The following is a 26,357-nucleotide window of genomic DNA, read 5'->3' as shown; positions in this document are numbered from 1 at the left end:
CCAGTCTTAGCTGCCGTTTCCCCGGTGTAGGGAGCCGAGCTCTGGCTTTTTGCATTACTAGCCAGGGGACCTCCAGGTTTCTGGCCCTCTCGGAGCTTGTTTGATCACCCAGGAAATGACCTCCAAGGATGGTCCCCATTTGGGCGTGGCACTCCCAGGAGAGCAAGCCTGGGGTACAGCGTGATGTACCCCTGAATCACACCTGCTGCTACTGTGGCTGTTTTCCTGACCTTTCCACTTGTGTCTTTCAGGGCTGGGAGAGGGTTCTGCCCTCCTTCATCCAGACAGCAGATCTCATCCGAGGTCCTTGGAGAAAAGTGCCTGGAGGGCTTTCAAGGAGTCGCAGTGCCATCACATGCTGAAGCATCTCCACAATGGCGCACGCATCACTGTGCAGATGCCCCCAACGATCGAGGGCCACTGGGTGTCCACGGGGTAAGCGTGTGGCAGGAGTGGAGCCGGAGAGGGGCCCAGGAGAAGGGATCTTGCTTGTGGGGGTCTCAGATGCAAATTGTGACTTGGGTGTTGTTATAGTTCTAGTGAAGAACCCGACAACTCTTTGAAAAGATGGTTTAGACAACAGCTTAAGTACTGCAGAAATCTTAGGCCGAAGCCGCAGTGATATTGCAGCGCAGTGAAGTACGTGGTGAGAGTGAATAGATCCTTGTTTACTGAACTCTGTGGGACCACTTGTGTATAAAGTGAAACCATTAGCAAGTGAAATTAAGAGTCTGTGTTTCACCAACTCTGAAACATGACTGCAGGAGCTTCTTTGGGTCTGAATATTCTAGCCATATTCTGGTAACTTAATACATGGCTTCGGGGCTCTGAGAGTGTATTAAAAGCTGCCTCGACTAGCCAGGGCGTAGTTCTTCGATTCTTTTCTGTGCTATGAAGGGGGGATTTATCCCAGTTTGAGCTCTGTCTTATCTTCCATTAGAGCTTTTAAAAATAGCCTCAAGGCAGATCTGTGAGTTTTTTTTCTTTCTACCCATTAAATTGTTGAGCATTAACAAGACTAACTGTGGGATCTGATGCCTTCTCCTTCTGCACTATTCCTGGGGTATGGATAGCAGTCTCCAGGGATCTTGGGAAGTGATTGAGTGCATATGGACGTGAGAAAAGAGAAATCTTATAAAATGCAGATTTGGAATTTTTTTTTTGAAAAAAAAAAAGGGTCTCTTAAAATAACTGCATGACAAAGGATTTGTATCTTAATCTTAAATGTGAAAGACTGACTTGAAAATGATTGTTTACAAGGTGTACAGTATGAGCCACACAGCAGTGTATATTTCGTGTCTGTAGCAGTGCAGTGAACCAAACAGACTTGATCCCTTATTTCAGGGAATTTTCAAATAAACACACAAAGAATCACCGGCAGGCAAGCCAGGACAGCAGGTGCTAAGGGAAACCGAGAGAGTGCCTTATTTTAAGATCAGGCTGGGACTCAGAAAGTCTAGTGAAGAGCAGACATTACAGTGCAGATGGCAAGAAGCAATTTCTATGCAGAGAAACTAGCAAAGTTTGGGCTACATTCAGTTAACAGGCCTGACCAGCCTGGAGACCCTACAGACCCCAGCTCCAAACCTCGCTCCCTGAGAAATGCACAGTGATTCTGGGGCGCCTTGAAGAACACATCTTTTTGGTGCTGTTTTGTTTGTTTGCTGCTTGAGACAGTTCCTCCCTGAGTTAGTTGCCCAGGCTGGCTTGAACTCCTCGGTTTAGAAGATCTCTTGTCTAAGCCTCCTGAGTATGTTAGGACCACTGGTGTGTGCTGCCTGGTTGAGCTTCCAGGTCTTTTAATCTAAGAGAGCTGGGAAGTCATTGAAGGGCTTCCTGCCAGGACTATGCTTAAAATATGATTTAACTTCATTAAAGGGCATCCTGGCTGTTGTGTGGCAAGTCAGTGGGAGAAACTATGATCTGGGAGTGACCATTGAAAGACTTGCTAGATGATAGCAGTTTGGATGGGAAGAGGGATAAGGCAGTAGAGAAATAGGTAGACCTGAGGTACAGACCCTATAACCATTGATGCTGAGATTAAATATGTGTGCATGCATGCGTGTGTGTGTGTGAGAGAGAGAGAGAGAGAGAGAGAGAGAGAGAATGGGGGCTGGCAAGATGGCTCAGAGGGTTAAGTGCTTGCTACACAAGCATGAGGACCTGAGTTCAGATCTCCAGCACCCATGTAAAATGCCAGGTGTGGTGGCAAGCACCTATAATACCAGTGCTGAGGAGGCAGAGGTGGGATGGTCCCTAGCGCTTGCTGGCCAGCTTGTCTAGCTGAATCAGTGAGCCCTGGACTTAGTGAGAGACCCTACCTGAAAATACAAGGTGGTGAGTGATTAAGAAAGGCGCATACGGACTGGAGAGATGGCTTAGCAGTTAAGGCGCTTGCCTGCAAAGCCTAAGGCCCCATGTTTGACTCTCCAGATCCCATGTTAGCCAGATGCACCAAGGTGAGGCAAGCACAAGATCACACATGCCCACTAGGTGGCGCAAGCGTCTGGAGTTTGATTGCAGTGGCTGAGGCCCTAGCACACTAAATCCTTCTCTCTTTCACCCTAAAATAAAAATTTACAAAAAGAAAGGCACACATTATCAACCTTTGATTTCTATCTATACATGCGCCCCCACACACATATGCCCACTTGTATACAAGCAGTACATCCATGTACATACACACAAGAGAGAGAGAGAAAAGCTCTTCCCATCTTCTCCATTACTGCTTACACTAAACTTCTATTCCCTTTGGAGAGTACCTGGGGTGGCCTTTGCCTCTCGTCGCCAGTGTTCCAAGGACTGCAGTATGTCTTATACATCCACAAGGTTTTAGTCAGCTTTACTTAATAAACGTCCATGTAGCACAAGGTACTACCCACCTTAAGTGCTGGTCATCTGTCTCCATCTGCTAACTAAAAACCCTGAATTGTTTGCAGTTTCGAGAATCACTTGTGTTTGCGATTTCAGCCCAACTGCTTAATTTAGCCAGATTGTGCTGGCTCAGCTCAGTTTGTTTGGGAATAGAGGTAGAATTCTGATGAGCTGAGAGTCATGATGGAACAGACCAGAGTCTACCAAGCTACATGGACAGGCTGGGCAGGGTTTCAAGGGATCCTTCCCCTCGCCTCCACTCCTGCAGGCTCTGCTGCGTGTAGATGGAGGATCATTGAGAATATAGCCATTTTGTTAAGTTTAATGTCCCAGCAAAGGACATTCCTGCTTGTCAACCGACACATGCCAGAGGAACCCTTGTCTCTATCATTCTGGTATCTTTGCTTTCACTTAATTTCTTTCTCTTGCTCAAGAGAAAATTTTGACTGGATGGAAGGCTGCATTTCCATTTGCCACTAATGAACTAGGAATTCTCACACTTCCTTAGACACGGTCCACCAAACTGAAGTCAGCCATTTGTTACGTAACTGATGGAGGATGCTCTGGGGGTAGGCAGCATTGCACTGGGCCTCCTTGTCCAGAATGAAAGGAATCGTTCCATAAGTGAAGCCTGCAGTTTCTGCTCCTCTGCCCTGCCCACACAGTGAGAGAGACGCCTCATTAGGCTGGTTAAGGTCCGCCTTCTGTAGCCACATTGTCAAGATTCCTAGTTAGGCTCTGATGCTTGCTGCTTATGTAATCATGATCCTGTGCCTCAGTTGCCACAGCCACTTGTGGTGGTCATATGTAATTCCCAGGTTGTGAACAGTTGACTTCTGTGAAGGGCTTACAGTAATGTCTGCTGGGAGAAAGCATTTTGTTCGTCCAACTACAATAACCTGATACTGTCCTGAACCTTCTCCCACATGTCACTGGGCTCACCGAGGTCTTTCCTCATCCTTGTCTTTCCCCAGCTGTGAAGTGAGGTCGGGGCCAGAGTTCATCACCCGATCTTATAGATTCTACCACAACAACACCTTCAAGGCCTACCAGTTTTACTATGGGAGCAACCGCTGCACGAACCCCACGTACACGCTCATCGTGCGTGGCAAGATCCGCCTTCGCCAGGCATCCTGGATCATCCGGGGAGGCACTGAGGCCGACTACCAGCTGCACGGCGTCCAGGTCATCTGCCACACTGAGGCGGTCGCCGAGCAGCTCGGCAAGCTGGTGAACCGCACGTGTCCGGGCTTCGTGGCCTCAGGTAGTCCTTGGGTGCAAGACGCGGCCTATGACCTGTGGCGGGAGGACAGCGGCCCCGAGTGCACCGGGGCTGTGAACTTCGCCATGCACGAGCTGCAGCTCATCCGCGTGGAGACGCAGCACCCCCACCACAGCCTGGACCACCTGGTGGAGGAGCTCTTCCTGGGTGACATCCACACGGACGCCACGCAGAGGGTGTTCTACCGGCCATCCAGCTACCAGCCACCCCTTCAGAATGCCAAGGTACCCAGCTGGACCCAGAGCCCCACATCACCCTGCATCCCTCCAGTAAAAGAAAGAAAAAAAAACAACAACAAACAACCCTTGGTTTGGGGCATGTCACAGAGGCCCCAGGGGACCTGAGGAGGGCAGTGTTTTGACCATGGAAGAGGGCAGGGGAAGGTGGAGTCCCTGGGCGGTAAGAGGAGATATGGAAGACGGGGGAAGGACACATAGCCAGTTGGGAGCCCAAGGGTTGCCAGCCACTTGCTTTGTGAACTGAAGCCTTAGTTTCCTTAGTGGAAGTTGAAGTAGCATGGGTGATGTCCACATCTACAACACCCTGGACACCCTGCCTGCCTGCAGAGTACATGAAGGAAAGGAGTAGGTGTCATGACCACAAGGGGAAAGACGCCAGAAAGCAGCACACACCCCAGGCCTGGAGGAAGGGCAGAGAGGGGCAGTAGGCAGGGGACAGTGACATGCCATCTGCAATAGCCAAAGGTTTCCACAGGGTCCTTCTCTGTTCCTGCCTTCAGCAGCCTCCTGAGAAATGTCATCATGACCCTGTGAGGCAGGGATATCTAATGTTCAAGGGGGCTAGCTCTCAACCATCACACACGTAGTGAATGTCAGTGCCAGCACATGAATCCAAATCTTGCTCTAGACCCAACTGCTGCTCACCTTATTAAGTGATATGTGAAGTTACTATAATAGAAGGAGGACTGAGCACTAAGTGATACGTGAGGACTCAGGACTAAGTGATAGGTGAGGTTACTGTGAGGGAGGAGGACTGAGCACTGAGTGATAGGCGAGGTGACCGTGAGGGAGGAGGACTGAGCACTGAGTGATAGGCGAGGTGACCGTGAGGGAGGAGGACTGAGCGCTGAGTGATAGGCGAGGTGACCGTGAGGGAGGAGGACTGAGCGCTGAGTGATAGGCGAGGTGACCGTGAGGGAGGAGGACTGAGCGCTGAGTGATAGGCGAGGTGACCGTGAGGGAGGAGGACTGAGCGCTGAGTGATAGGCGAGGTGACCGTGAGGGAGGAGGACTGAGCGCTGAGTGATAGGCGAGGTTACCGTGAGGGAGGAGGACTGAGCACTGAGTGATAGGCGAGGTTACCGTGAGGGAGGAGGACTGAGCACTGTGTGATAGGCGAGGTTACCGTGAGGGAGGAGGACTGAGCACTGAGTGATAGGCGAGGTTACCGTGAGGGAGGAGGACTGAGCGCTGTGTGATAGGCGAGGTGACCGTGAGGGAGGAGGACTGAGCGCTGAGTGATAGGCGAGGTGACCGTGAGGGAGGAGGACTGAGCGCTGAGTGATAGGCGAGGTTACCGTGAGGGAGGAGGACTGAGCGCTGAGTGATAGGCGAGGTGACCGTGAGGGAGGAGGACTGAGCGCTGAGTGATAGGCGAGGTTACCGTGAGGGAGGAGGACTGAGCACTGAGTGATAGGCGAGGTTACCGTGAGGGAGGAGGACTGAGCACTGTGTGATAGGCGAGGTTACCGTGAGGGAGGAGGACTGAGCACTGAGTGATAGGCGAGGTGACCGTGAGGGAGGAGGACTGAGCGCTGAGTGATAGGCGAGGTTACCGTGAGGGAGGAGGACTGAGCGCTGAGTGATAGGCGAGGTGACCGTGAGGGAGGAGGACTGAGCGCTGAGTGATAGGCGAGGTTACCGTGAGGGAGGAGGACTGAGCACTGAGTGATAGGCGAGGTTACCGTGAGGGAGGAGGACTGAGCACTGTGTGATAGGCGAGGTTACCGTGAGGGAGGAGGACTGAGCACTGAGTGATAGGCGAGGTGACCGTGAGGGAGGAGGACTGAGCGCTGAGTGATAGGCGAGGTGACCGTGAGGGAGGAGGACTGAGCGCTGAGTGATAGGCGAGGTGACCGTGAGGGAGGAGGACTGAGCGCTGAGTGATAGGCGAGGTGACCGTGAGGGAGGAAGACTGAGCGCTGAGTGATAGGCGAGGTGACCGTGAGGGAGGAGGACTGAGCGCTGAGTGATAGGCGAGGTGACCGTGAGGGAGGAGGACTGAGCACTGAGTGATAGGCGAGGTGACCGTGAGGGAGGAGGACTGAGCACTGAGTGATAGGCGAGGTGACCGTGAGGGAGGAGGACTGAGCACTGAGTGATAGGCGAGGTGACCTTGAGGGAGGAGGACTGAGCACTGTGTAATATGAGGTTACCGTGAGGGAGGAGGACTGAGCACTGAGTGATAGGCGAGGTTACTGTTTCTGACGGAGGGGACTGTGGATGAAGGCAGCTAATAATGGACCCTTGGCATGGCACATGGTTCCCTGATGCTTCCATAATTCCCTGTGGAATCCACACAGCATTTCTTTCCCACAAACTCCGAATCAGGTCAGCACAGCAGGCGGTCATTTGGGAAGTTCCAGGCACAGAGCTGACAGACCTGGCTTGTAATGGTGTCGGCCAGTTTCCTCTGGGTGGTCTGACTAGGTGGCTTCTTCAGTTTATTCATTTTTTTAAAGTCCTCTTCGTGCACAATCCTTTTTGTTCACCCACAAGGACCCGGGATAGCTAGGTGCTTCCTGTACAGAAGTAGTGAGGGGCTGCTTTTCTTTCCATCTTTCGTTGTGAACTCATGCCATGAAAGTCGTCATGGCAAAGGCTGTTTCCTCCGCATGCGTCTGACAAGGGTGCATCTCTGTGTGCACGGTGGAAGGCCTGAGCTCCACTTCCCCCCAGCCTCCTGCTGCATCGCATTGCACTGCACTGCAGCACTGCACGTGGGCTGCATGACCCCCAGTGCTGCCTGAGCTGTCCTCTGCATGCGTTTAGCAAGGCTGCATCTCTGAGAGCACGGTGGAAGGCCCGGGCTCCGGCTCCTGGCTGCCCTGCGCTGCATGTGGGCCGCTGACCAGCAGGCCTCCAGCCCTGCCCATGCTTTGTGCCTTCACAGAGGAGGAGGCAGGGCCATTTTGCTCTGCCCTGTGGGTGTCAGAGGCACCAAAGAGAGGCGAAGGGTTGGCGTAGATGGGGGAGCCCTGCTGGTATCTTAGTGGAGATGGGGGAGGAGCCTGGGGCTTTGCCCCTTCAGCAAAGGCCTCAAGGGGCCAAGAGGCTGTTCACCCGGGCTCCGTGTGTATGAGGGTTCAGTGGGTCCTCTGAGTACAAACTGACTGACTTTACAGAGATCCCCAGTGGTGAGAGTGGTAACTGCCATGAAAAAAGCGGTTTAGGTGCCTGCGCGCTCCACCATAGCCAGAAACATGCCCCTTCCCTGGCTCACTTCAAACCCTGGTAGTGATCTGCCGAGTAAGTGGATCCCCCCACCCCATTCACAGACTCACTGGCAGCGGCGAGGCAGCCTCAAGCTGGGCATCCCCAGCCTCCCATAGTCCCAGCACTCAAGGGGCTGAGGCAGGAGAATTGCTGTGAGTCAGGGGCCATCCTGGGCTACATAGCCATCGTGAGCACCAGGCTAGCCTGAGGTACACTGTGACAATCTATCTCAAAAAGAAGGAGGAGGAGGAAAAAAAAAAAAAAACAGCTTTGGAGGCCAGTATCCGGCCATGCTGCCTGCCCCTTACCTGACCTTGGTCTGCTGTTTGCTCTCACCCAGGGCCAGCTTGGCTTTCCTCACCAGTGTGCCCCCACGTAGGCTCTTTGATCTCTTAAGCTCTTTAAGTCCCAGAGAAGGTAAAGGTAAAGGGACCGCCCCCCGCCGCCCCACAATTCTTTTCTTGTAATTTTTTGCCTTCACTTCTCTGAGAGACATTTTAGGGTGAGGTTGCTTAGCGGTGGTCTCTAGGTGACCCTGTCACCCTGTTGCCCTTCCCCGGTGCGTGCGATTAGGAGGACCTCTTCCCCACCCAGCCTGTCTGTCTTTGGTTTCTGGGGAAAAATATCTTCACAGTGAGGTGTCGAGCCTTGGCATGGAAATAAATGCAGGATGGCAGGTCTGGTGTTGACTCTTTTTGAGATTTTTACTTTTAAAAAAAGTTAAAAGCTTTTCCCCCCCATCTTTTTGAACACTGGACAAATTGCTGAAGATTCAGACTTCGGAAATGGAAGTCCATTCTGGAATGTAGCTGTCTGGTTGCTGTGACTGGGGCTGGGAGGTGACAACGGTGCTCCTTGTCTGACCTCTTGGGCCGTAGTGCTTAGTGTGTCCTTCTGGTAAAAGGTGGAGCTGGCAGAGCCAGTGGGTTACTGTGTAGAATAGTGTCTGGCTTCCCGTCGTCTCCCCCTGGGCTAGACTCAGGAGCCCTAGTGTCTGATAGCTCCTTAAGTGTTCCCTGTTTAGGACATCGGCTGGCCAGAGAGAATGCAGAACCATGAGACACACCCTGCACGCTTGAGGTCATTGGGGATCGCGTGTGTGTGTGTGTGTGTGTGTGTGTGTGTGTGTGTGTGTGTGTATGTTGGAGTGTCAGAGTGGGCATGCCAGGGCTTTTTTTCTTTTTTGGTTTTTCGAGGTAGGGTCTCACTTTAACTCAGGCTGACCTGGAAATCACTTTGTAGTCTCAGGGTGGCCTCAAACTCATGGCAGTCCTCCTACCTCTGCCTCCTGAGTGCTGGGATTAAAGGCGTTTGCCACCATGCCTAGCACCAGGGCCTTTTGCCACTGCAAACGAACACCAGACACTTGGGCTTTTTTGCATCTGCTTACATGGGTGGCTTGAGAATTGAACCCAGGCCAGAAGGCTTTGTGAGCAAATGCCTTTAACTGCTGGAGCCATCTTCCCTGCTCGTCATCTGCATTCTTAAGAAATAGGATATTTTGAGGCTGGAGAGATGACTTAGCGGTTAAGCACTTGCCTGTATAAAGCCTAAAGACCTCGGTTTGAGGCTTGATTCTCCAGGACCCACGTATGCCAGATGCACAAGGGGGCGCATGCATCTGGAGTTCGTTTGCAGTGGCTGGAGGCCCTGGTGCGCCTATTCTCTCTCTCCCTCCCTCCCTCCCTTCCTCTCTCTCTCTCTCTCTCTCTCTCTCTCTCTCTTTCTCTCTCTCTCTGCCTCTGCCTCTTTCTCTCTGTGTCTTTCTGTCACTCTCAAATAAAAAAGAAAATAGGATCTTTCAACCCTTCCCAAATTTCGGAAATGTGAAAGGTGGAAAGGACAGTGTAGTTTAGCATGCCCAAATGTGAACCCATTTATATAAAGTGAATAACTTAAGCAGGAAGAGGGGAGTGGAGGATTTTTGGAAAGGGCATGAAAAATAGCGATTATCTCAGAACGAAACTACGTGGGGACAGTTAAGCTTCATTTTGTGCGTGTGTGCGTGCACCTTCTGCAGTTTGCACCATGATCTTTTATTACTTAAATATTACCATCACACAAAATTAAAATTTAAAAAAAAGAAAGAAAAATTTCCACTAGGAGACTAAGGAATGATGAGGCTGGCAGCCTGTCGGGAGCAAGGCCACTTCTCTGCGACTGCTGTTGCTGTTGCCTGGCCAGGATGGCTGGAGGGTGGTGGAAGTCCACATGGCCGTGGGGAGCTGAATGGACTCATTCTTCTCTTGTCCCTTGCCTTGTGCCTCTTGGCCTCAGTGCACAGCGGCGTCATCAGGAAGTTTTTAGATCCTTCCCCAGGATAGCTAGGAGCAGGAATGGACTTGGCTGCTGTGTCTTTCCACACGCTGGGCACAGTTGCCTATGCCCACGGGATGCTTGAGCAGTAGGGTTTTTGGACTGACAGTGGCCGCCTAGCCCAAGACAGGAAACAGCAGGGGAGAGTCTTCAAAGGGTGCGCACGCCTATGCAGGGGGGCCTGGAGCCTCCAGTTTTGAACTCTTCGCCTCCCCTAATTGCTGGTCCATGGAGACCTGGCTGAAAATTAGTTTAAATGCTAAATTGAGTTTGAAACCACTAGTTTCAGCCCCTGTGGAAACAGGACACCATGTAAAAATAGAAGCTTCAAGTCAACTTGTTTTGCTGGGCTATATTTTCGAGGCTTTGCTATGCGGCTGAGTCCTTTGGCAAATAAGGGACGTTTGCAGAGATTCAGGTGTGCGCGGAGCTCTTTCAGGAGGGAACTGGCTACTGTTCATCAAGGAAAATCAAGGCATCCTAAAATAACCCTGAAAGAAGATGCTCTTAGTGGGCACTTAAAACTGGTACAGCATGGCCTCCCACTCCATTCGCCAGAGCTGTACCATTGGAGTGTGTGCCCAAGTTCATTGTTGCACTGATAGGAATTAAATGCTTATTAAAAGCAAATGATTGCCCGGAGCCTTAGACACGGCAAGGCATCAGGATAAGACTTGCAAGCAAGTGGAATTGGTCTCTCTCCAAAACCCTGCACCAATTCAACCCTGGGGTTGTAAATCAAAAAAATAATGTTGTCTGAGAACAAGACAGTCCCCCAACAACACCATGTGTCTTAAATATCTTGACCTAGCAAATTTGCCAGCGCAGTTACCTGTAGGTGGGAGGGAAGCCAGCACCAGGGCTTAAAGCACCCGGGCTCCCCATGAGAAGAAGCCCAGAGCTCCCGTGCACTCTGGAATTCTGTAGGAACCTCCAGGCTGGAGCCCAGCATCAGTCTGTGACTGGTTTGTTATTCAGAACATGGTTAGAAAACACCTTGGTGAAGGCCACAGGACACTGGCTTCAGGACCCCCAGACATGGGGCTGGAGAGATGGCTCAGTGGCTAAAGGCATTTGGTTGCAAAGCCTGCCAGCCTGGCTTCAGTTCCTCAGCAGCCACATAGAGCTGGATGCAAAGATGGCACATGCATCTGTGATCCCAAAGTGCTTCTCACAGTGGGAGGTGGAATCAGCTAGTCTGTCACTCCTTTGCAATCTGGCTGTTGCTCTGCAGTGACAAGAGGGTCTGTCTAAAAGAAGGTGGAACACAGACACCTCTGACCTCCACATGTGCACAGAGGCACATGTACCCCCCCCACAAATTAATTAATTTTTAATTAATTTAATTAATTAATTTAATTAATTAATTTTAAAAGACCCCCACAGATACCAGAATTCGCAGGATACTCAAGACAATGTAAATGCTATATAAGTAGTTGATACAGCATATTGCTTAGAGAATAGTAGCAAGCAAAAAAAAAAAACAAAACGAAAAGGACAGGTGATCTGTGTGACTTCTTGCTGCTGGTGATGCCAGGGGGACTGAACAAGAGATGGCTGGAGCAGGGGTCTTTGCAGTTCAGCTCCTAGCACGGGCTCTGCTGTGGGCTGGCTGGCTCGCTCTCTCTCTCTCTCTCTCTCTCTGAGTGCATGCCATAGGGTTCCTGAGTATGCATATGGGGTCACTGGTGTGGGGAAGGAGCCAAGTGCTTGTGAAACGATCCCATATGTTTTCTCTTTTGCCAGGGAAGAGAAAGGAAATGGGGTTTGTAGAGCCTATGGGAAATGGAAGAGTTGGTACAAGGCCCAAGATTCAGGGAGTCAGGACCTGAGGTAGTTTCCCAGGCCATGCTTATGCGAAGGATGACTCTGAAAGAGAATTAATTGTGCCCACTGGCTGGAGAAAGAGAACTGGTGATTGGGGTCATCTCACTTTAGAAGGGTCACTTGTGTGGCATTTCATTTGTGCCACTTTGCTTGGGCTGCCATTGGAAGTGCCACATGATTGCTGTCTTACAGGGACTCTGCCATGCACTGTCGCTGCAGATACAAACCATGTTATTTCGTGACTCTTCCAGAGAATCTTGGCAGAGAAGCCAGCTTGCAGGGTTGCCTTATTTAAGGCCAGGAAAGGTTTGTTGTCAGGGACAATGCTAGCGGTAAACGTTTCATCCCTTAAAAGGCAAGAACATTGCGAGACCAGGATGAAAACCCCAACAAACAGGAAATTGGCCATTTAAAAAGTATGTCTGGAGCTTCTTACCTGAACAGCTAGAGAGTGAGGAGGAAGAGTGAGCCAAGTCAGGGCGTCCTGCAAACTCATAGTAGGTTAAATTATTTTTAACATTAGCTTCCGCTATTTAAAGGAATTAAAATACCTAAATGTGAAAGAAAGCAGTAAAGATAGATGGAGATGATCTCTAGTAATCAAAGTTAAGGTCATAAAGCACCAGTTGTTAATGACACTTATCTAACTGTTGAGTCTGTATAGCGTGTGTATGCATAAGCAAGGCAGAGGCCTGGTGGTCTAAGTGATACAACTGAAACGTCCCAAGACGGTCACGGCCTTGGTGAGCTCACTTCGTACAGACTGACTTTTCATAGCAGGTTAGCTTCTAGAAAGATTATTGCTCTGGAGACCCACAGTGGGCCCCTTCTTATAGCTCAAGGGTGCACAACACTGTATCGTTGGCATTGCATTCCCCCAACACTCGCCCAGGGTCATAGGCTGGCTTACCAAAGAATGGGCAATTTATAAATAGAGGTTTGGCTAGCTCCTGGTTGTGGAGGCGGTGACATGTGAGTGCATGACATTGGCATCTGGTGAGGCCCTTCTTGCTCCATTCCACCTTGGTGGTGGGCATCGCAGGGTACAAGCGAGTGTCTCTCCTCTTTGAGGCTGCTAATGACAGCATACGGGCCCACCCTGATGAGCTTTCTAAATCCTAATGATCTCAAGCCCTACCTTGAAGTGCCATTAATAGAGAAAGTCGGGGATTGTTTTAACCTGAGCACGTTTCAAACTACAGCATGTAGAAATCGTCAGTCTACCTTTCTCCTTACCCAGTCAGCCTCCTGAGCCAGGCACCTTAGGGATGGCTGTCAGAAGCTGTGTTGTCCCTTTATCCCACTCTGAGCCTTGGAGTATGTAGCCCCCTCCTGCAAGAGCCGCGAGGCTCATTGGGTCGGTGTGCTCCCGGGTACACGTGGCATGTGGAATAGCACATGCAGCTGGAGGTCGTTTGCAGCAGCAAGGGGCCCCGCCATGCTCACACTCATTTCCTTTCTTTCTCTTTCCTCACCAACAACTAATTAAATAATAAATACGTATGATTTTAAATCTTTTTTTTTAAAAATGAGCCCAAGGTCATAGGCTACTTAGATTTCAGTTCTAGAAAGCACTCTAAGAGGCTCCTTCCCACCAGTTGGCAGCTCTCCCTCTGTGATGAATGCATGTCAGCCCCGTTCGGTTCCTGGAATACCGGGCGGTCGCTTTCTGCCTGTCAGTCTGTCCATCAGAAGCCTCGTGAGAGCCAGCAGTTTTCTCCTGGGTTGCCCGGGAAGGGGAGCTCCCTGGTCCTGGCCTCAGGGGACTCATGCAGGAAGGGTGCTCACACAGGATTCTCTGCAGGGGAAACATCACCCTGCTCATAGCAGGCTGCAGTGGTTTTCTAGGTGGGCCACTGGCCTCTGTGGCTTTTTTTCCGAGAATCACGAATATGCTTTTCATGGGACGGAGCAAAGCCCTAGGAAAGGAAGTTTCTGTCATCTCTTCCTATTTCTCCTCCTCCTCCTGGAACAAAACGTTTTAGCCAAGAATCGCTGCTTTGGAAGACTTGCGCTCCGTCCAGCCTGCTGCCCGCGCTGGTCTCTTCGTGAGAAGATCCTCTCGAGTCATTTCTTCCATTTTGGGAAGGCCGAGGAAACAAGTGGACCCTGTCAAGCAGATGCTGCTGACCAGCTCTCCAGAAATAAATGTTGACAGGAAACAGGAGAAGCCTGAAGAGCCCCATCAGTCATCAGCCCCAGAAGCTCTTTTCCAGGGGATGTAGTCCATCACGGGGGGGGGGGGGGGGGCGGAGGGGGGGGGACAGGGGACGTTTGTTTCTTTGCAGAACCTCAGCCTGAGGGCTGCATGGGCTGGAGGCGACACATCCCAAGTTCAAGCACCAAATTATAGGCCCAAGACTCTTGAGTCCCATAACACCATCTGAGCCAAGTTCTTTTCTCTCTGTGCCTTTGCTACCTCATCTGGAAAATGTGCCCGTGTTCCCTTGGGGAGGGTGAAGAGCTTAAGAGGAGGATGCACTTGACCCTCAGAACCTAGCGTCCTTGCACGCATGCTCCAGTTCATAAGCTCTTCCCCGGGAATCCGCGGACAGATATGGCCAAACTCATTTCTTGCCAGCAACATTGCCCCTTGGAGAGTGTAAGGTTTATTTCGGTTTTTAAAATAAGCTTGTTTTTCTTGTCAGTAGTTACTTGCATAGGGATCTTTTTTTCTCTCTCTTTGACCCTTTTTACTGAAGTCTCCACCTTCCCTACGCCGGGCATGGGACCCAGGGCCTCCTGCATGCCAGGCACGTGCTGTACCAGTACTCAACTGCACCCCCGTCCTGGGTTAGACCTTTTTATAGTGGGTGTAAAGAATAGCAACCAGGAAACACGTTCTGGCCCCTCTGCTTTTAACCTTCAAATCGTATGTGTACGAAAACTCTGACTTTAAATAGCGCTCTCTAAGATGCAGGGAAATGGAGTAGTGCAGAAGCCAAGAAGTGAGTGAGCCTGGGAAAAGACACTTCTCAAGTGGGAATCTTGAATCAGAATGTGGATCCAAAAAAAAAAAGAAAGAAAAGAATAGTAATTTCATAAAGCAAATGATACTTCATAGAACAAACATCTTTCACGTCTAAAAATCTCCATATACAATTCTCCTTTTCCACTTGTTAATCTTCCAAGGCTATTTCACAAACCATCTTAGAAAAGCACTGTTAGAGCAAAACAATATGTAGGTTTTGCCTCCTGCTTCCCTGAAGACATTGCTGTAGCCTTTTCATATTATTCATGCCAGAGATTTTTTTTTTTCACATAACAGGTGTCTCCCTTACTCTTGGCTAAAACAGTCACCTTGCTGACCTTTGCAAAGGTCAAAAGTACCACTGTTTATGATACCTTTGGCTTCTTCATGGTAACTGGAAAGCTGCTTCAAAAAGTAACTAATGAGCCGGGCGTGGTGGTGCACGCCTTTAATCCCAGCACTCGGGAGGCAGAGGTAGGAGGATTGCCATGAGTTCAAGGCCACCCTGAGAATACACAGTAAATTCCAGGTCAGCCTGGGCTTGGGTGAGACCCTACCTTGAAAAAAAAAAAAACAGTAACTAATGAACTCAACAACCAAAGTGTGTGTGGGGGGGGTGCAGGGGGTAAAAATGGCAAAAGACTTAGGCCAGTCTCTAAAGAAGGTATAAAAATGATTAACATATTCTATTCTCACAAATCATTATGGAAATATAAATTTAATCTGCAATAGGATACCAAGTTAGCATTTTTTTAAAAGAAAAAAAAAGTGGAAAATTAGTGTCGGCTAGGATGGGTGGAAATTGGAAACCTTGGGCGTTGTTGGTAGAAATGTAACGTGGCACAGCCACTGTGGGAAATAGTAAGTATAGTGCTTCCTCAAAACAGTCAACACTGAATTATCTTCTGGTTCAGCTCTCCTACTACGGGTGGGAAGAGTAAGAGAAGAGACTCAAACACACATCCACACACCCACCCAAGGCAGCATTATTCACAGTAGTGAAAAGTTGGAGGTAGCCTCAATGTCTGTGAATCAACGAATGGATAAACAAAATGTGCACTTACATGGGATGTGATCTGGGTTTGAAGGAAGGCCATGCACGCTACAGCAGGGGCAAAACTTGAAGGCATTGAACTGATGAGATCAGCCAATCACCAGAAAATCAAATACTGTATGATTCCACTCATATGAGGCACTTGGGGTCAGAGACGGAAAGTAGAATGGTGCTTTCGGGGACACAGCTTGTGGAAGGGAGGAATGGAGAAATAGTGTTTGAGGGGTGCTGGTGGAGCACAGAGCTTCAGTTGGCAAAGAAGGTTCTTGATGTGGATGGTGGGGATGGCTACCAAACCACGTGAAAATGCTTCGTGCCCCAGAACTTTACACTTAAAAATGATTACAGTGGTCAGTACCTAACTGTGTTTTCTTACTACAATGTGCTAAGACCAATACATGAGAACCAGGTTCCTCCTGGTCATTGTACACAGCCCTGAATTCCTACAAGCCCACCTGAAGGCAAACACTCCCCCTCCTAAAAAAAAAAAAAAAAAAAAGAATTGCCTGGCTTGCTTCTCCCTGATGTCCAACAGAGAGCTTTGGTCTCAGGACCAGTGTATGTACGAAGTGGCAACAGGCTGGCTGATCCTCTTGGAGCTGAGGATCTTGCCCCCCTCCCCCGTCCTGAAAGAAGGGCTCCTTAGAAACGGTGCCATTCTGAAACATCCTGGAGGGAAGCTGTGTCACACACCCCTAACGTTGTCCTTGTCAAACAGGGAGCCCTTGATAGGCAGCATGCTCCCAGCAGCCCTGAGCTTTTCCTGAATCGATATTGGCATTTAAGGGGAAAATAAGTCTTTGCAGAGGTTGATTGGGACTAACTGAACTAGAGACTGCAGAGATAAAGTTGACACCACTCACGTTCCCAAACTTCCGAATTAGAGATGCGGGGCATGCTATGGAGACAAAATAGAGGTCGGGGTGGATGGGGAAGTGAGTGATTTGGTACCTTCTGGAAGCAGGTGCAAAGGGCAGCAAACATCTTTGCTAGGGAGACTCCAGCTGTTGGGGAGGGGGGAGAACAGCTCTGGGTGCATCATTGCAGACACTGTGGCTTCACCCTGCTCACCCTTACTCAGTGAGCATGGGCTTCTGGTGGCTCCTCTCGTCCCAGAATGTGACTAGCCACCTACAGCGACTGCCTCAGTGACACTGTGAATAGGTCCCATGCTGTGGAAATGTCCCAGCAGTCACAGGGTCACCTGCACTGTGAGGGATCCCTGCGTTAGAACTGTGAAACCTACACTTCCTGGCAGCTTATTGGGGAGCTAGACACTGGCACAGCCCCAGAACTCTGGCTGCTTTACTTTTTTAAATTTTTTTGTTTATTTTTGTTGATTTATCTGAGAGCAACAGAGAGGGAGAGAAAGCGGCAGATAGATAAGAGAGAGAGAGAGAGAGCGCGCACCAGGGCCTCCAGCCACTGCAAACAAACTCCAGACGCGTGCACCCCCTTGTGCATCTGGCTAACATGGGTCCTGGGGAATCGAGCCTCGAATCAGGGTCCTTAGGCTTCACAGGCAAGCACTTAACCTCTAAGCCATCTCTCCAGCCCTTTATTTTTTTTTTTTTAACTTGATTTGTATTTTCTGCCCTGATGTACCTCTGGAGGACTGTGGCACATAAAGGTAGCAGACCAGCCATTTTGGTTTTCTCAGGTGAGCCCCACCTTGACCTGCCATTTCTCTTCAGCACTATGCAAGTGGATTTTTATAATGGTCACCACTGTACAAGTGAGGAAGTTGAAACTGAGAGAGATGAATAACTAGCCCATGATCACCAGCTGTGAGGTAGAAGTCAGGGCCGGCCCAGACCCTCGGGACCTGGCTGGGGCCACCTTACTCCGCCGCCACGCAGCATGGCCGTTATGGGCTGCATGCTTAGCGTCTCTCTCCACCCTTTCTCACAGGGGCCTGCAGATCACAGGCTAGAGGGAAGATTGTTCTCTTCCATGTGCGTGTAGAGTCCTCTATAGGAAACCCCAGGCCAGCAAGTCCACCCAGACTCTGGGACTTGACCTTCCCCTCAGTTCTGAGGCTTGAGTTAATCTCACCATCTGCAAGCCACAAACCCCGCAAATCGTGTGGGCAAAGGCATCATTCTCTCAGTGAGTGGTAACTCTGAACTCATTTAATGAATGCAGAGACCCTAGGTAATGAGAACAGTGCTCTCCATGAATGGAGGACATAAGAGGGTGCAGGTGGCAGCTCACTTCTCCCCCTTCCTCCCATACCAGTCTCCAAAGAAAGGCAGACAGCGAACTAAGCACTGACTGACTATCTCATGCAAGATCCTTGCATGACAGTCCTAACCTTAAGGCAAAGGTGATGTCTGACTAAGGGAACATACTAGGGAATACGAGTCCCAGCCCTGGGAATGACGTTCGTTGTGACTGGACCTGGCCATACCTGGGGTAAAAACGAGGGGCTGCAGACCCCAGTGACCTACAACCTCCCTGATGAGAGGGCACATTTGGAAGCTGGTGGTCCGTGCTCTCTTCGCCCCCTGGGCCTTGCGCTGCTACCGTGGGGGTAGAAGAGCAGAGAAGACCCCACTTTCAGTATAACGCGTCTCAGACTCGTCCTGTAGCTTGGGTGAGGTGGCCACGTGATGACGCTGTGTCCAGGACCAGTACTCCTGTACCGCATCAGAGGCTTTTGGTGTCAGCCTCAAAGCACACAGGGTGGGCAGAGCCGATGTTTGTGGTGTGAGCACCAACCACAACAGACTCCACTGGAAAGCCTCCAGGAAGTCAGAACTTCACCATGCTCTTTAAGCTGCAGGTGACGTCAGAGCTCAGGAGCTAGGAACCTTGGGTTACTTCCTCCTGCCAGCCTTCTCCACCCCTGCATTCATTCTCAGCAGGATCCTGCGGCTCCTCTTATCTGTAGCCACAATACTATTTCCTCCCTAATGCACATCACTGTTTCTTTCTTTCCTTTTTTCCTTTTGTGAGGCAGGGTCTTGCTCCAGTCCAGGATGATCTGGAATTCACTATGTGGTCTCAGGCCGGCCTTGAACTCATGGTAACCCTCCTGCCTCTGCCTCCCAAGCACTGGGATTAAAGGTATGCGCCACCACGCTGGCACCATTTCTTCATTAAAAAATTTAATTGTGGGCTTTTTTTTTTTAGCTGCATGCTTCCTCCAAGCCTGCTCCTATCCTGGGAAATACATTCTACGCTTTTATTCTCACCTTTAATAAATCTATCCTTTCGCGGGGGTGGAGAGATGGCTCAGCACTGAAGGTGCTTGCCTGCAAAGCCAAAGGACCTGAGTTCAGTTCCCTAGTACCCAGGTAAAGCCAGATGGCACATGACTCTAGAGTTTATTTTTAGTGGCTAGAGGCCTTGGTGCACCCATTCTCTCTCGTCCTCTCTCAAATAAATAAATAAAATATTTTTTTAAAAAAATCTGTCCTTTTACTACTAAAAACAATCATGGTAAAATACACAGCATAAGATCCACCGTCTCCACCATTTTAAGAACACAGTTCAGGGCATGAATTGCATTCGTACTGTTGTGCAGCCTTCATGACTGTCCATGTCCAGATCTCTTTCTCTTCCAAAACTGAAACTCTACCCGCTGTACATTGGCTCTTCATCCCTCCCTTCCATCCAGGATCCCTGGCAGACAGCCACTCTCCTACCTGTGTCTCTGGATTTTACTATTGCAGGTCTCATCTGAGTGGAATCAGATCATAGGTATCGTGTGTGTGTGTGTGTGTGTGTGTGTGTGTGTGTGTGTGTGTGTGTATGGCTTATTTTGTAGCACAGCATCCTCAGAGTCCCTCCGGGTTGTAGTGCGCATCAGTACGTCCTCCTTGTTAAAGCTGAATCCTGTTCCATCGTGTATGTGTGAACCATAGGTGTTCATCCATTCCTTTGGGGGTGGGCACTTGGGATTGCTTCTAACTTCTGGCTCTTTTGGTAGCCCTTGCTTGGGATTTTATTTATTTATTTATTTTGGGATATAGATGGAGAGGAATAGCTGGGTATGATAATTCTTTTATTTAATTTTTGCTGCACCATTGTACTGTTTTCTGCAAGGCCTGTGCCATTTTACAGGCCAGCAAAACCCAGGGATTCTAGTTGTTCCATATGCTTGCCAACACATTTCTTAGATTTTTTGATTGCAGCCATCTTAAGGGGTATGAGTGATCACCACTCTTTATTTCTGAAATCAAGCATCCAGCACATGACCTGAAACCTAAATAAGACTAAAGTACCCATATTACAGTTGACACACTGAGCCATTCTGTCCTGTCAGCCTTACCCCCATGTGCATAGGAGTGTGTGCACACGCAGGTACGTGACATTCACCTCTCTTTCTTCCTCCTTCTCTCCCTCCCTCCACTGGGCCCCATTTGCTTTGGGAGTTCAGGTAATAGGGTGATCGTACCCTGGATGCCCAGTCCCGGCTACAGTGGGCGCCCTCCTCATTTGCAGGGAAAGACACGTACATATGTGGAGCTCAGGAGAAGACAGAGGTTCCTAAGTGCGTTTGTTTCCTCGTTTCAGAACCACAACCACGCGTGCATAGCCTGCCGGATTATCTACCGCTCTGATGAGCACCACCCTCCCATCCTGCCCCCGAAGGCCGACCTCACCATCGGCCTGCACGGGGAGTGGGTGAGCCAGCGCTGCGAGGTGCGCCCCGAGGTCCTTTTCCTCACCCGCCACTTCATCTTCCATGATAACAACAACACGTGGGAGGGACATTACTACCACTACTCAGACCCTGTCTGCAAGCACCCCACCTTCACCATCTACGCCCGGGGCCGCTACAGCCGTGGTGTGCTCTCCTCCAGGGTCATGGGTGGCACAGAGTTTGTGTTCAAAGGTAGGTTGGCTGCCTCCAGAGTTCCGGAGCAATTTGGGGACACATCTGTGGAGGCAGAACCCAAGGGGAAGGGTTCAAGATGCTGGGGATGAAATCAGAGCCATTTCTACCTCCAGACATCCTGGAAAATGCCCCTTAGCACTCCCTCCTACTCAGAGCAAGGGCAATGCCAGGACTTGGCATAGCTCAAGTGGCGTGGGACCCACATTGCCAATGGGCAGCTGTCAAGTGTGAGCCAAGGTTGAATGTGCTATGAATAAAACCTCGAGCACGAGTGTGTTCTTTGGTAAGAAAAGTTTTAAAAAGTATTTTTTGTTTGTTTATTTAGGAGGGAAGGGGGGAGAGAGAGAGAGAGAATGGGGATATGAATACGGGCATGCCAGGGCCTCCTGCCACTGTGAATGAACTCCAGATACACTTTGGGCTTTAGTGGGTACAGGGCCATCTCCCCCAGCCCATGTTTTCTTTTTAGTACTCGCTGTGATGAGCCTGAGCTATCCTCTTGTAGCATTAGGCTCACCCGCATGCTAAGTGCTTTCCTGAATGGGCCATATAGAACAGGTGTCAGTGACAACCTGATTGGCAGAGTTGTCATTTCCATCCTGAGAAGGGTTTGCACGTGAGAACTTGTCACAGGCTGGAAGGTCAAAGTATCTCTAGAAAAGTCCACAGCATGCCTCTCAGCAGAGCAAGAAGGCAGACCTTGTGTCCTAACGCTGTAGACTGACAGAAGAAATTTGCCTGTCTCCCTGTAAGCCCATTCTGTGATATGCAGAGTGCGGTTTCCCAGGGGAGCTTCCTGAGCACTGAGCAGAACTCCACAAGGGATGAATGTGTATTGATTTATTCATTGTTTTTCTGTTCTGCAGCCTAACTGAATCCAGACACCCAGCTGATAGACTGGTGTTAATCTATAAGAATGCTAATTAGGACATACATTTGACACCAAATCTTTTAGATAACTTAACACATTTTTGTAAAAGTAGAATTCTTGTTGGTTGAATGTATTTGGCATCTCAGGGTGTCAGTCGTCCCCAGCGAGCACTTCTGGATAACACTGAGGCACAATTCTTTTTCATACCTACAGGTGTGACCAGGGGCAGATTGGGCTCAGCATTTAAACACTCAAAATGTTCTGTGTTTTCTGGTCACACCTGCAATATTCAGCCACCCCTGGTATTCATGAGGAATCAGATCGAGGAGATCCAAACCCAGGGTTGCTCAAGTGTCTTCTATAAAATGGTGTCCAGTTGCGTAAACCTGTGAATACCCTCCTTTATGTTTTAATCATTTCTAGATTACTTATAGTGCCCAATACAGTGCAGTGCTACATAGGTAGTTAGTATATGGTGTTATTTAGAGGATAATGATAAAAAAAAAACATCTGTACATATTCAGTATATATGCATTTCCTAATTGGGAGGGCTAACACATCTCTAGAATCAGGATTCATTTGCCCAAGATGGGGCTAACTCCTTGTCGGAGAAGAGACTGAGTCAAGGAAAACTGACCCTTGGAGTTTTTTCAACCAGAGAGAAACCTCCTGGTGACAGGCACTCATTGCTGTTTTTACTGAACAGCAAAAACCATAATGCATGAGGAACAGTATTGCGTGTTCAAGGGATGGGCAATGCGTGAGTAAAAGTCAAGGAACCTTGGACTTTGAATAGTCCTGAAACATTTGTTAAAGGAAGGGATTTAGGGGCATGACCTGCTGGACTCTGGTGGTCCAGAACACACACACACGCTCCGTTCACAAATGTAAGTCCATCGAGCCCTCCGGAGCCAGTCCTGTGAGCAGGTCATTACTGACCATGTCATCCCAGTGCTATGGTCAGCACTTCTCACGCATACACACTTGTCCTGGGTCAGAAGTGCAACCGGGTCACTGAAGAAGTAAAGCAAAGAGCACAGGTTAAGATGGGTCAGCACCTCTAACATTCCTTGTCAGTACTGGTCATCTGTGCTCTTCAGGCTGAGGGTGGACCAAAGCAAAGGAAGCCTAGTTGCATTGTGTTAAGTGGGTGCATCACATAGTTGTAACTTCAGGGCAAGTTATGAGTCAGGCACTTAGCAGAAAAAGCATCTTGCAGCAATATTTTCAGAAAATCTATCTGTAAGATCCGTAAGAAATATTCCCATAGTTCATTCTTTATTTAAATATATTTTTAATTTTTTATTTATTGTATTTATTTTGAGAGGGGGGGCATGGGCACACCAGGGCCTTCAGCCGCTGTAAATGAACTCCAGACGCATGCACCACTTTGTGCATCTGGCTTACGTGGGTCCTGGGGAATTGTGCCTGGGTCCTTTGGCTTCACAGGCAAGGCACCTTAACTGCTAAGCCATCCCTCCAGCCCTCAGTCTTATAGTTCATTCCCAATTCGTTCTTACAGTTCATTCCCACAATGCAGGTCCCCCCGCACCAATGTCTGCACTTGGTAAAATGTGCAATATTAAGAGCTGGCTGACCGTGTTTGGTGTGACTGCCACTCAGGTCAATGTGTGGCACTCTTCCCATGTGAGCATGCTTTTGTGACTCCAGTAGTCAGCTGAGTGGGAGGTAGAATAGTGTTTTGAAAAGAAAGCCTTGTTGAGATAGCATCTGCTGGGCATCTGCCACCCACACTGTTTCCCTAGAGTCATGGCAATCTCTCTCCTCTGCAGTGAACCACATGAAAGTCACCCCCATGGATGCGGCCACAGCCTCGCTCCTGAACGTCTTCAGTGGAAATGAATGCGGGGCAGAGGGCTCCTGGCAGGTGGGAATCCAGCAGGACGTGACGCACACCAATGGCTGCGTGGCCCTTGGCATCAAGCTACCTCACACAGAATATGAGATCTTCAAAATGGAGCAGGACGCGCGGGGCCGCTTCCTGCTGTTCAATGGCCAGAGACCCAGCGATGGCTCCAGCCCAGACAGGCCCGAGAAGAGAGCCACATCCTACCAGATGCCCCTGGTGCAGTGTGCCTCCTCCTCCCCCAGACTGGAAGATCTGTTGGAAGACAGTCGAGGCCACCAGCATGGCCAGGCAGCGGGGAGGACAGCTCGGCCCCTGCTACTTGCCGCCCTTGCCTGCCTCTTGACTCTAGCACATTTGAACATTCTCAGATAGTGGTTTTAACATATATATATATATATATATATATATTTTTTTTTTTTTTTCCAAACCAAGACTCTTTACCGTTCACAAATTTTCTTTACACAAAGAAAGGACATTGGTTCTTTTGATGCACTTGAATCCCTGAGAGCTGTCATTCTCTTTCCCTCTCCCCCTTCCTGTCTCTGAATCGCCAGCAGTGTGTGTGTGAAGTGTCCGCTTTGAGCCTCTTCCAGCCTGATCCCTGGACACCGGCCTGGCCCGAGAACTTCACAGCGGAAGTAGCACTTTAAGTCTGCGGAGCGTGGTGGGAGCCCAGTGACAGCTACGTCCTCTTATCGTGTCCTCCCGACTCGTACAATGTTTCTGAGCTGAACCCAAAAGGCATGTCAAGCCGGAACTTTTCCCCGCCATGCTGAATGGGGTTCTGCTCATCTTTCCAGGTGCTTTCACGCTCCAAGTTTTCGACGCTGGAATCCAGTGCAGAGTTGGTGTGGGGTTGAGATCTAGGCCCCCTCGTCTTAAGAGAGAAGAGTCGAAGGGGTGGATGGGTGCATGGGAGAAGGTGCAAGGCTTAGCTAAGCCGTCGTTTACAGCCTTTATGCAGATCCCAACTTTCAGAAATGTTGAGTAGAGAATTATCTGTAATTAAAGTTTCAAAGTAATTTAAGTTGTTTCACTAGTTTTCACATGTTGAGGGAAGAGGTGTGTGGGGTAACATGCTAGGTTTGGTGGTGACAGAATGCCAGCTGCTGCTTTGTTCCCCATCTCAGTAGACCAGGGATGTTGGAAACAGAAAACCCTCCTCTTCCCAGAGAGTCAGAGCTGTGGTGCAAGGGCCGCTGCAGTGCCTTAAATATCACGAGCGACGGGAAAGTGCTCATTTGTGGCAGCATCTTCATCTTCCACATGAGGTGGCTCACGCTGTGGTTGTGGTGGACAGATGGACCGCATTCCCTGTGTCTGCCATTTCGAAGACACACAGACATAGTTTCATTGCTTCAGTAGCTAGGAGGATCCGGTGGGAGTCATCCACGCTGGGTGCTCTGCTAGGTGCCACATCAGTGATCTGTGGAGCCTGTGTGTTAAGTCATCTTGTCATTGGATGTGCTGGCTTGACCTGGTTTCCTTCCTGCCATTTATTGGGCTCCCCTTCCCCCCCCCCATGAGGTTCAGGTCTGCCTTCTTCAGAGCCAGCTTCCTGTACAGTCATTGGAATGGTGGATTTTTGCCAGCTGTCCATCTGCTTGGATTGATTGGAGCCGGCACTAGCCCAGCACCCCAGGGCTACGTACGGCTCCCAGGACCCGCACAGGCAAGTGTTGCGGGGTCGAAAGCCTAGATGTAGCTAAAATAGACTTGCCTCGCTTGATCCAGGAGGAGGGTCAGCCCTGTAGTTAAGAATTACCTGTGAAACAACAGTAGCACTTGGCATGGTATTAAGTTATGATGGCATTTGAGTGCAAGAGTGCTTTATATTTAGAATGTATTTTAAGTCATGGTGCATACTTGAGGGGGCCTATTCAAAATAAAAATACTAACTTAATGTCTTCCAAGTTTAATAAACAAGCTATAAACCATCCCACCAACTTCCTTATTTGTGAATCTACTTAATAAGTACTGATGCTCTCTAAAGTAGACCTCAGTGATTGGACACGAGTTAGGGTGACAGACACTCAGTTTACTGCCATCCACCTAGATTCGGCTGCTCTTGCTTTTTAACAATATGCTGCACACATCGCCCCACACACACAGATATTAACATGCACATAGTGTTTGTATTTAAGAGTCTATGTGAAATTTGTGTGACCCTACTATTTTCTGATGCATTATCAGTCTTTACAGAGGAGTAACATAGTTTAATCATAAGTCATCAACATACCTAGAAGTGTGTTATCATATTGCATTAATTCCTCTTGGTATATTGTGTTAACATTAACAAGATCTCCAAAATACGTTCCCTCAAGTGTCCCATGATGATCTTGATGGGACGTGATTTCCCTGAATCAACAATTACCTCTTGGTCATTGAAGATTGAAGTCTAGAGATGCCAACTCACGACCAAGTTGTTTTGTTTTGATTTTTGAGACACTGCGTCACTATGTAGTACAGGCTGATCTTGACCTCAAAGTCCCTCTGCCTGCCAAGGGCCGGGATTACAGGCCTGTTCTGCCATACCCTGCTTGGAACAAGATGCTTTCTGCAGAAGGTATGGCTGAACCTAGAGTATGCTAAAGTTTACAATGCTCCATGGGAGGTACCCACTCAGGTCCTGGTAAGTCTCCCTCTGCCAGTGTGGTGACTACTCAGAAAGCCTCCATCTTGGGAGAGTCATGAATGGGAGGTTCTTGCAGACTTCACTGGCCTGCACAGCCAGGTTCACTGCTACAACCGAACAGAGACTGCATAACTGTGTAAAGAACACAGGTTTCTTTTGGCTTAGAGTTCTGGAGGCTAGGAAGTCAGATCAGGTGGTTGAACCTGATGAGGACCTCATGTTTCTTTGGCCCACAGTAGCAAGCTGGCAGGTATGTGAGAAGTAAATCAGGAAGGTGGACTTGCTTTATACTATCTACATACATACATACATACATACATATGTGTGTGTGTATATGTATGTGTATGTGTGTATAT

At 49.4% G+C, this 26,357-nt stretch overlaps 1 protein-coding gene across 2 annotated transcripts in view; it reads left to right on the top strand.

The window, feature by feature from the left end:
• The window catches only part of Apcdd1 (APC down-regulated 1), a 39,899-nt gene extending 14,594 nt beyond the window's left edge, over positions 1-25,305 (top strand). For both annotated transcript variants that reach the window (XM_045142782.1, XM_045142781.1), the window contains exons 2-5: positions 252-435; positions 3,849-4,380; positions 20,301-20,622; positions 23,290-25,305. In XM_045142782.1, coding sequence (XP_044998717.1) covers positions 356-435; positions 3,849-4,380; positions 20,301-20,622; positions 23,290-23,738 — 1,383 coding nt within the window. In that variant the 5' untranslated portion in view covers positions 252-355 and the 3' untranslated portion in view covers positions 23,739-25,305. The remainder of the gene's footprint in view (positions 1-251; positions 436-3,848; positions 4,381-20,300; positions 20,623-23,289) is intronic.
• Positions 25,306-26,357: the final 1,052 nt, after the last annotated feature.

The sequence above is a fragment of the Jaculus jaculus genome, chromosome 2, assembly GCF_020740685.1.
Source record: "Jaculus jaculus isolate mJacJac1 chromosome 2, mJacJac1.mat.Y.cur, whole genome shotgun sequence".
In the NCBI taxonomy this organism is placed as follows: domain Eukaryota; kingdom Metazoa; phylum Chordata; class Mammalia; order Rodentia; family Dipodidae; genus Jaculus; species Jaculus jaculus.
This window is presented reverse-complemented; position numbering and strand designations above follow the sequence as displayed.